At 37.1% G+C, this 11,281-nt stretch overlaps 1 protein-coding gene across 1 annotated transcript; it reads left to right on the plus strand.

Annotated features, from left to right (window-relative positions):
* The first annotated feature begins 347 nt into the window (after positions 1 to 347).
* LOC306993229 (uncharacterized protein) lies at positions 348 to 10,185 on the plus strand. Its single transcript, XM_079602881.1, has 10 exons — positions 348 to 466; positions 539 to 609; positions 2,408 to 2,446; positions 2,624 to 2,882; positions 5,595 to 5,734; positions 6,987 to 7,266; positions 7,763 to 7,908; positions 9,289 to 9,359; positions 9,619 to 9,712; positions 9,819 to 10,185. The coding sequence occupies exons 2-10, from the start codon at positions 576 to 578 to the stop codon at positions 9,833 to 9,835; spliced, it is 1,080 nt and encodes a 359-aa protein (XP_079459007.1). The 5' UTR covers positions 348 to 466; positions 539 to 575; the 3' UTR covers positions 9,836 to 10,185.
* The last annotated feature ends 1,096 nt before the right edge of the window (positions 10,186 to 11,281 follow it).

Genomic DNA, 11,281 nt, shown 5'->3' on the forward strand with positions numbered 1-11,281 from the left:
TGCATTCAAACAGTCTGTGTATATACACACCTCAATACCATTACAGATGTAGCTTCTGAAAAAGAGAGAAAAGTTTACATGTAATAAATGATGTTGAATCAAAGCATTTCTTTCTAAATATATTTTTTCTGATGTCTAGGCTATTCAATGCTTTTCTCTAACATAACACAAAAAAGACTTTAAATGATCTTTTGGGGGGTCATTTCTAGCCAGAAGTGTTGTGCAATTATTTTAATTAATTATTTAGATTAAAATTGTAATTGCTTGACAGCCCTAATTTAAACACACATAATGTAAACAAAACACACCAACAACCAATCAAAGCAGCGAGGATTTAAAGGGGTGGAGTTTAAGGATGACCAGATACAAATAAAGAAGAGTGGAGAGAGTCGAAGAGAGATGTCGTCAAGAAAAACATCATCTCCAATTAATTAGGCCAACAAAACACTGAGCAGAGTAAAGGAAGGTAGGTCGTGTTCTTTCTGCTTCATGCATGATGGAAATATAGACCGGTAATCATTCTCTCTTTAATTTTAAGTGATCTTCGCATCAGTTTGTAGTCCTGCTGAAAAGAGATGTGGATGTTCGGACAACTGTTTTCACTTCTCGGTAAGGATCGCTCACTTCTCTTGAACTAAATAATAGCTGATGTTAACTTTGAAAAATAATTATTCTCTCAAATGAACAACTTACAAGAAGTTTTCAATTGTATGTGTGATAAAACATCTATCTCACAATGACAACTCCACATAACACACAATTAATTCTGTTTTCTGATTTCAGAGTTGGTTGTGCCACTGTTGTATTAATATGTTAATGTTAATCTCTTTTACAAATAAGGTTTTAAGCAAATGATTCCTTTGCATTAGTTGATGGGTAACCAACTGCATAGGTTTGGATTTAACACTAATATGGTCATTTATAAATCAAACTACACAGATGCACTAAATGTGCATTTGTTCAGAAAGAGTATTTATAAAAGTATGTGTTGGTCCACTGCCATTTGTTCACTGTTTTAAAAAGAGTCTAAATATGTAAAGAATAATGTACAGTCATTATAAAAAAAAAAAAACTTTAGGGCAATGAGAAGATTCCATGGATGTTAAAGGCTCTTCATGGAGCCATCGATGCCAATACAGAACTCGAAATTAACTTTTTTACTTGGTAGCACTGAGCAAAAATGTAGGAGCACCCACCAAATCTGCCGTTTAGCTGACGTAAATCTGAGCGACCGGCAGAATCCTGGCGATTAAAAGCCTTAATAATAGAACCTGATGAACCCGATTTGTTTGCCACACACAGTGTGGTTCACAGTGAACGCAATGCATTGAACCATCAGCTTAGCGGAGCCACTCGAAATCTTTCAGCCACTGTCTCTCCGAAAGCTGAAAGATTTGTTTTCAGCTGGTGGATCCACATTAACCACATCACCAACTCCAGGATCATTTGTGACTTTAGGTGGCAGCTTAAGAAATCTGTCAGCGTTGGTTTCATCTTCTTATCCAGCCATTTCAATTTTGCATGGTAGTCTGCTCCCTGTCATGTGACAACGCAGCGCAGTGAAAGGGAGTGATTGACAGCTAATATTAACCAATCTAAAATCTGCTTTAAAGTTAAGAACGCAAGGATGATTGGTTTGATTGATGGTTAAGTAACGTTGGATAGAATGATGGTCCGGCGACTGCGTATCAGCGCACGTAAGGTACACACTGCGCAGTAATTTGCAAACGTTTTGTAGAGAAATTAAAACAGGTCGCACCACAACCATTATTTGCACTCGCACAAATGCTCCCAAATATATTTTTAGGTCGCACAGATCAAATTTCAGGAGCATATGTGACCAAAATGGTCACAATTTCGAACCTTGTAATAAAGAACCTTTATTGTCAAGAATGTATGATTTCTGCGACGTGAAAAACGTGGAATCGCTGAAATCAGGCATTCAAATGGAATTTCACCATTTAATTTGATCGAAATTAGCATCAAATATTCAAAGGTTTTCATTTCCTGCCAAAATAAAACTTGAAAAAAATGTATATTAATATTATTTAGTAAAATGTACTTCTCAAAGTAATAATAATAATAACAACATTAATTGTAAATTCAAAATAAAAAGGACTATTATTATGAGAAATAGCTCAATCAAAAGCACATCCAAGTGTTTTTTTTTTTTGTAAATTAGGTGTATAATATTTTAATTTGACCATATATTCAATTTCAATTTGTTAGACCTGCTGTATATTATCAAAAACAATTAATCGAAATCTAGAGAAATTAAAATGGAAAACAACAAATCAGATTTTGAGAGAAAAAAAGCTTTGCCTGTGGTTAAAACAGAGAGGCACATTTTCATGCTTTTCCAGTAAATTATTCCAGATATATAATTGCTATTTATTTCTGCAAACAGGCACTGTTGTCATCCATGCCGGGACATATAACTTGGGAGGTAACTTGTTTATTTAATACTCAAATTACAGAACATGCTCACTGATGAAACCAGTTCAGTGAAGGCTACTGAGAACGTCATGCTCTGATCATATTATAATGCAGCGACACTGCCCATTTCCACTGCAGGTGAAATATTAAATAACATGTTGTTTTGTATTTTCTTAACCCTTTCTAGAGAAAATTACAGTGAAGGGAATGGCTGTACAGTCATCCACATACACCTTCATGGCTGATATTGCCATGGATGATTGTGATATTTGCTGCACACACACTAACACCGAGACTAACCCGTGGTGGAGGCTGGATCTAATGGATTTAAAAAGCATTCAAGAAGTGGTCATCACTAACCGGATCGACTGCTGTGCAGAACGAATCGATGGAGCCGAGATTCGCATCGGAAACTCCCTGGACGACAACGGCAACAACAATCCCATGTAACGTTCTTGATAAGAAAAATGTGCATTTACTCAAACGTAACAATCGAAATGTAAATGGTACTTTAAAAGTATGAACATGTTGTGCAATTTATTTAAAGGGGACCAATATTATGCTCTTTTTTCAAAGTTCTGATTTTGGGCTCGACTAGAACAGTTTTTCCTGCTTGAATGTTGATTATTCTCCTCATATTCTCCATTGTTGCGGCTCCTCTCTTTCCAGTCTGTCAGTAACGCTTTTTGTTCCTGTCTCTATGAAGCCCCTCCTTCTGAAAAGCACACTGTGCTCTAATTGGTTAGCTGGAGCAGTGTGTTGTGATTGGTCGAGCGTGTTTGGGTAATGTTCCGTCCCTTACCATAACCGCCAGTTTCAACACACTACTAACTTACTCAACCAGACCCCGCCCCTTTATTTTGCGTATGAATTATTTAAATGAGGAATGTTGTGTCTTGTTCATTCCCAGAAGAAAACTCAAGACTAAAATGGAGGCGTTCCGGCTCGCTTTGAATGTACTTCGCCAGGTCTTCTTCAGTCTTCCTCACCAATTTTTACTAGCCGATGTTCTGATTGTGTCTGAGCATCGCATCAAACTGGCAGGCCAATGGCGGAAAGTCTGTGGGTTTTAGCCCTGCCCAGAATCTCTTCATTAGTAAAGTGGTCCGGGAAGCGGAGAACGCATCCGAGACACTGCGGGTGTTTTTCCAGCTCTCACAGGCATAAATTGCCATCGGCAACACAGTGGACATATAGAGGCGGATCTTGAGTGACATGTTAATGCAGGATGATATCCAGATGTTGCGCATCCGTTGGAAGTCCTGAAAAGTGAAGCCAGAACGCCTCGATCGCCACCAGCTGTTGGGTCCCAGTATAGGTCATAAACCCCACCCTCTTCATGTAGTCTAATGGGACGTGATGGAATCTAAACCATCAAATTACCATTAAAACAATTTATTTCTAAAGATGTTTCCTGACATTTTAGGGAGCTGTTATCATGCTGGTTTAAGTTTAAGTGTTCATTTTTTAAAATAACTTTGGTCTTATTTAGTTATTTGATGCTATAAAAAATGGGAATGTGACTTCATGATTGACAGCTTCTCCAAACGAAGTAGTCATAAGGCACCAACAGACTTTTTATTTTATTTTCAGGAGGAGATTGTAGCTTCAACTTTAATTTCTATATGTCCATAACTGTTTATTTCACACAGTAAACTTTGGACTAACCTTTTCAGTGAGGGCGGGACCTTGATATCGCGGCTTTACTTCACGCTCACTACTGCAGAATCTGGTCCCAGATCAGCGCAAGATGTCAGCGTGACTTTGGCGGCTTCACTTTTCACCAATGTAAGAGAGTGAAGCGGCGTCGTCCATCAGTCTATAGTTGGAACACATTGGCTGCTTTGCCAATGTGTTGGTTTACGTCTGGCTCTGCTTCACCGATCGGTGTGATCACACTGCCCAAGTATGTAAACCAGTCTATATCTGGGAATGGTGATTGGCGTCAGTAGATGTTTGTCTTCTCCACTCATTTGCATCACATGGGACTTTTTGACATTGACCCACAGACCGATCTTGAGTCCAAAAGTTGCTTTAGCTTCTCCTGATCTGTCCATGAAATACCCAGACTGATCTCATGAAATGGCGTATGTATGACACGCCAATTCGTATTCCATTCGGCGTGCTATCAAGACGCTTGGCAGTGGCGTGTATGTTTACGCAAATTCCTGATGTCATGTTGAAATACCGCAGATGTTCCTGTGTCGTGAGTTATGATACATGTTCTTGAATACAGGTACTTAGCTCCATATAAAATAGCTAAATATTTCAACATTTATATGAGCAAAATCCATATTAGATCGCAAACGGAAGTTATTACAAACACTCGTTGGTTGTTTAAAGTGAGTTTTGAGTAAAAGCATAATATTCATCTTTTAAATCGTGTTATGTAGCTTGGTGCTTATTGTAGCTCTAATGCACTTGTCGCACCTATAAATATATGTGAAAATAATTTACAAAAGGTCCCAAGAATATGCCTTTTTGTTTGTGAAAGACTTCAGGTAATAGGTGGATTAATGAATCAGGGATGAAAGTGGGCGAGCCATGTAATGCCAGAATAAAGGCTAATAATGGCTGAACACAAACAAAAGAACAACGATAATAGAATAATGAAGATTTAGTCTAATATTGGCAGAGGTGCTAAGATTAATTGAGAGAAAACAATAAAGTTGTGATTGGGCAGGGGAGTTATAGGGGCCATAAATAATTTCATTAGCATTTTTATTAGCTTTCTCTAAAAACACACATGACATGGTCTTAGAAAATGTTTGATAAAATGCAAAGTTTTCGAGCTATCATCCTCAGATTTGAAATGAAGCATGACCACACTTGTGGCTTCACTTTAAATGTGGTTATACCTTGTTCTACCACATCCACATAACATGTTTATACATTTCAATTACATTCTTAATATTATTTTATTTTTTTATGTTTGAGCTTAAATATCTAAATGTTAATATCAGTCTGAGTAATTGAGTCTTGAACTGTAAACTCCCAAGTGTCATCTTTCTAAATATATGTTGATTATGTGCCAATCCAGAATGATGTGTGGAGTAAGGGGTTAAAATGATTGTAAAAAGAGAATAAGAGACTTGATATTGCTTTAGTTCATGTGAAGTGATTCTTGTTTCTCGTTTTCTCTCAACTTTTCTCTCTAGATGTGCGGTTATCTCTGGTATTCCAGCAGGTCTATCCGTCTCTTACTCATGCAGTGGAATGGAAGGCCGTTATGTGAACGTGGTCATTCCTGGAGATTCGAAGAGTCTCACTCTGTGTGAAGTGAAAGTCTACGACACGGGTAATACTATATACAATTGATAAAAGTCTGGAATAATTAAGATTGTTCTCCGAGGCTGTATTTATTTGATAAAAAAATCAGTAAAAACAGCTAAATATTATGAAACAGATATTTAATATTGTAATATGTGAATATATTGTGACGGAACGGCTGCCTCTCCCTTATTATCAGCTCTGTCCCTTAAATCGCACCCGTCGCCAGGTTCCCGACTGGAGTGGGTGTGAGAGAGGGGAGGGGCGCTGAAACAAGAATAATACTAATGATAATAATGTAACCGAGCGCGCCTCTCCTCGAGAGACCGTTATCTTGTCCCAGTGCAGCTCAAGAAGGGGAGCAGGGAGGGATTCCCGTGCCACGACGGCGTAGAGCTAGAGCCGCCGTGCTAAGATACACGCGCCGGCGCCGCTTTTGCCCTCAGCTCCGTGGCCCTGGGTCGACGAGCCGCTAAAGACGCCACCGCTCCCTCGTGCCTCAGCTCCGCCCCCTTTACCTGGACCATCCCATCTTAACACTCCCTTTCCTCCACGTGCCCCAGCACAGCAAGGACAGCGGATTACCCTTTATTTGGACACTTTTATCCCCATGGATACTTTATTTCCCTTTTTTGTTTATTTTTATGTTAATAAACGACTCTGAGGCCTGACGCCACACTGCGCCTGTGGTTTGCTCCTCCCGCCACAATATAGTAAAATGCCATTTATTCATGTAATCACATGATCCTGCTGAAAACATTCTAATATGCTGATGAGCTGTGTTATATTTTGTGGAACAAATATTAATATCGATATATTAACATACAAAAGTTTGAGGTAAGATTTTTTTTAAAGAAAATATAGAAATTAATACTAAGATTCATTAAATTGATAAAAACAAGTGACAGTAAAGATGTATAATGTTACAAAAAATTTAGGTTAAAAATTATTTCCGAACAAATATGAAGCAGCACAATGATTTATGAGCCGCAAATCAGCATATTAGAAATTATTTCTGAAGGATCATGTGACACTGAAAACTGGAGTAATGATGCTAAAAAGCTTTAAACATTTTAATTCATATTCAAGTAAAAATATAGTTATTTTAAATTGTAATGATGTTTCACAATATTGCTGTTTTTTGTGTGTGTTTTTTTTCAAATATTAGCAGCCTTGGTGAGTAGAAGAGACTTTCAAAAGCATAAAATAAAATCTGAATTACTCCTTTGACCGCTTTTGTTTGTGTATAAAATGTGACATGCAGCCTAATCTCTTTCCAGATAATGTGAAATTAACTGGAAATGCTGTTCAGTCATCTGTATATCAATACTGGAATGCTGAACGTGCGGTCGATGGGAGAAAATATGCCCCAGGCGCAGCCTCATTTTGCACCCATACAAATGAGGAGAATAGTCCATGGTGGAGACTGGACCTGCTGGACGAATACTACATTAGTGCAGTGACCATCACAAACAGAGCAGACAGCAATACTGAACGGATCAACGGAGCGGAGATTCGCATCGGAAGCTCCCTGGAAAACAACGGCAACAACAATCCCATGTGACGTTCTTTATAAATCACTTTTAGTAGAAAACGTTCTATATACAATGGTTCCGTCAAGCGCTTCATAGAACAGTTTAGGGGTCCCATCGTGGGATCATTTGTCTTGGGATAACATAAAAGTCTTGATTTACAGTATTTTGCAACTTCACTGACAGTAATGTTAAAGTTAATTGTGAAATATACAAAAATGCAACTGCATACGTGGTCTGAGAGAATTGTAATTTGCAGTGGCTTATGGGAGTGAAAATGGGAGAAAGTTCATGGGATTTTTGCTTCCCTACTGTTGGCTTCTGTACCGCACTACAGACATATCTGTTATTTGTTACTTTGAAGGTACTAGCATTTTTACAACAACAACAAAAAATTCCGTTTTCTAAGAGGTGATCCTTCACTCTGCTTAACAAGACTTTGTGGTGTTTTATTTCATTCCTCCTTTTTTTAAACGATACAAAACGATTGACGTGTTTTCCTCCATCTCTTTGACTCTCTCCAGATGTGCTGTAGTTCAGAGTATTCCAGCAGGCGGTACTCTCATCAACTTATTTCCTCATACGAAGGGACGTTACGTGAACGTAGTTATTCCTGGAGCTAATAAGGTTCTTACGCTGTGTGAGGTGGCAGTCTATGGGATTATGCCAGGTAATTCAGTATTGGGGGGTAATTTTGGGGTAATAAATACTCCTCACTTGATATAAGATTTTGGTCATATCGGCAAATTTGGGGTAAATTTGGCGATATGACCAAAATCTTATATCAAGTGATGAGTAAGTTAATATCACGATAACTACATACATATATCACAATATTATTATTTTTGCCACATTTTTGGATACCATTGAAATTTCATAATTTTCATCATCACCAATTTCAATATTGCAACTAATACTAGGCGAAGTAAAAATTCAATAAAACACACTTACTGAAGACAAGTAACCAATCAGTGATAAAATAAGTACAAAGGGTAAAACTTTTCATTAAGGTATCATTTGTTAACATTAGTTAATGTATTATCTAACATGAACTAACAAAGAGCAATACATTTGTTACCGTATTTATTAATCTGTGTTAATGTTAGTTAAAGGGTTTAGTTCACCCAAAAATGAAAATTCAGTCAGTAATTACTCACCGTCATGTTGTTCCAACCATGTAAGTCTTTCGTGGATATTTTTGATGAAATCTGAAGGCAGTCTCACTCCTCCATAGGCTTTCAGAGGGATCCAAACTCACCGGCCAGAATAGTTCATCATTACAATAGTCCAACTGACTACAGTGGCTCTGCATTAAGTTTATCATGCGACGACAATACTTTATGTGCGGAAAAACAACAAAAATAACGAAAATAACATTTTTCCACTATTCATTTCCTTCTCTCGGTGTCTCTAGGTAGTTCCCGTAGTGTTTAAGCGCAGCGCGTCTGTGTTGCACGTCACCACGTAGACTCACTATTGGCCGACGCTGGTCATGTGTGTGATGAGGTCTTAAAACTACTCAGCCCAGCCTAAGATAAATTTGATATTTGGAGACAGGCTATTGTATCTGGAAATTGCCATGTACTGATACTGTACATACCCCAATTAATCAATATTCAATCGGAATCAGAATTGAATTGCAAGAATGTGAACTGAAATCCAATCGTGAAATGTGTGTCCATACCCTGCCTTATTAGGCCCTTAATTATAAAAAATGCAACAAACCATGTATTAAAGCATATTTAGGATAATAAAATCAATATACTGGTGTTGTACTTGAAGACAGACACATAATAAACTGCACCTGCATCAACATTATTCCACACATGTTTAGAAACATTATTTTTATGTTATATTAAATGACATGGCCATTAATAATGGATATTCAATAGACTAATAAACTCTGAATGGAGACACTTCTCTGTATTACAGCCTTGTTTTCACTCTTGTTCAATTCCTGAAAAAAGTCCCCAAGCACATTCATATGTCTTGTAAAACTCTGTCTACAACGTGTGTGTTCACTTTACTGTGTTGATGTGTATTTTTTCAGTGATAAAACACTTTGTGAGGATAAAATTTTCCTCCACTTCTGACCCAGAGAACGACAAACTCCTCTCTCAGGTTGGGAATTCATTTACATTTATTACACAACTGAATCATTTGAATACGTTTCGGCAGAAACCAAAAATTCTGGATGCACTTGGCTGAAAACCAAAACGGAAAATGACTTTAAAATAAGTAAATATAATCATTTATAACTGTATTTAAATTCATTAATGTAATGAATCTGAGTTGTTGTTTTTTGTTTGTTTTTGTTTGATCAAGCCAATGAAATAATACTAATTTAAAAACAAAAATTGGATTGTGATGATGTGTTTAGCTTCAGTCTGCTCTGGCATCACGAGGGATCACTGGTGTCAAACTGTCCTGGACAAAACCTCCTCAGCGGGAACAGAAACGGGATGTAGAGGAAGGTAAATACATTTACACAGTACAACTCTTGAAAAATGTATTATTTGGTTTATACATCATTATGCTTAATTTATGTATTTCTTATGTCTTAATATGCTTTATTTACAGGTCAAATAATACAATAGCTGGATGCACAAAATGTCTTTAGGAAGAAACAAGTTTCCAGATTGATGTTGCATGAAAAATCTGAAAATATAGTGAAAGGAAAAACTGTTTTCATCTTATAAAAAGGATAAATTACCATGCATTTCTCTAAACTTCATGTTCTGAATTTAAATTATTAGTATAGATCACTCTCCGTTTCTCAACAACTTATCAAACCACCACAGTGTGGCACTGTATAAAGCTCTGTTCATTAAAGATTAAGTGTGTGTAATATCAGAATGTGTGTAACATCTTTTGAAGAATTCAAAATTCATTAATACGTTTTGAAAGTATTAGCCCTCTGGGGACCAAGGTGTTTTTGGGGCCCTTGGGATGTTTTGAAATGCCCTGACATTTGTGCTTTTTTCAGTTATTTATAAACATGTTAATGGCAAAGGTGTACATTCACTCTATATAGCACAAACGGGGCTACCATAATATGTGAGCAACATGTACATGTTTGTATTTTTAAGAGAATAATGTATAAATGAAAGTTGCTGAAATAAGACCACAAAACGCATAGTAAATATGTGTTCCCAAGACTTTTGACTAATGGATGTTGTCGCTTCGAGTTCTGGCTTCAAAATGATGTGAAAAACATCCTGCCTAATCGTTCACATAAAACAATACATTGATTTAAACTTTGTAAGACAGTTTTTTTTGTCAGAAGAGGTTTATGCGTGGGAGTGGTAATGGCCTATCAATATTAATGAGATTCAGACCCGGGGTGTGACAGACACTCCCCCAATGGCTAATGGCCCATATTTCCCAAAACTGCAATGGAAACCGTTTTTGCGCATTTACAGTCACCTGACTTAGAAGACGTGGTGTGTTTGGGGTCCGAGTACGCAAATAATAATAATTATCATCATTATTATAACATTTATTAGGCTACATATTTAGAGATGCTTTTATCCAAAAAAGGAACAAAGCAATTTGTCAAATGTCATTCATAATACGGGTTAGACAATAATAATACAGGGCTAAGCTTATCTCAAATAAACACAAGACTTTGACGCATATCCAAGGGTTTGTGTGGAGTGTGGAGCGCGCACTGCATGGCACGGAGCCGCGGACGCGAACACTTCCTATCAACTTAAAATACTCTATAATTTCTGGTCATACAGAAAATAATAATACATTATTGGCAACTACTTTTATTTGTGTAAACTCACAATAACAAGAAAGCGTTGTGCTTTTGTCAAATAAAATAAAACAATCAGGCGGGCTTTCATGATTTTCGTGAACTGACAAAATATAGCCTATGTAGGCTAAAGCTTGAAATTTCCACTTTAAAACTAACAAATTCGAATCAAAAGCTAATACATTTTGATTATGTAATATGTATGAAAGGTGCAGTTCTCTCTAAAAGCGCATCTAGTTAACAGCGGAGATGGAGATGTTTTTAGCCGACTTATAAAACATTA

Source organism: Phoxinus phoxinus (genome assembly GCF_949152265.1).
Source record: "Phoxinus phoxinus genome assembly, chromosome: 2".
Lineage (NCBI taxonomy): Eukaryota > Metazoa > Chordata > Actinopteri > Cypriniformes > Leuciscidae > Phoxinus > Phoxinus phoxinus.

Excerpts from the sequence above, each read along its gene's own strand:
- LOC306993229 (XM_079602881.1), top strand. The coding sequence starts at position 576 with ATGTGGATGTTCGGACAACTGTTTTCACTTCTCG. Across the intron at positions 2,883-5,594 it reads AACGGCAACAACAATCCCAT|ATGTGCGGTTATCTCTGGTA; the intron begins GTAACGTTCTTG and ends TTTTCTCTCTAG. Across the intron at positions 9,360-9,618 it reads ACGACAAACTCCTCTCTCAG|CTTCAGTCTGCTCTGGCATC; the intron begins GTTGGGAATTCA and ends TGATGTGTTTAG.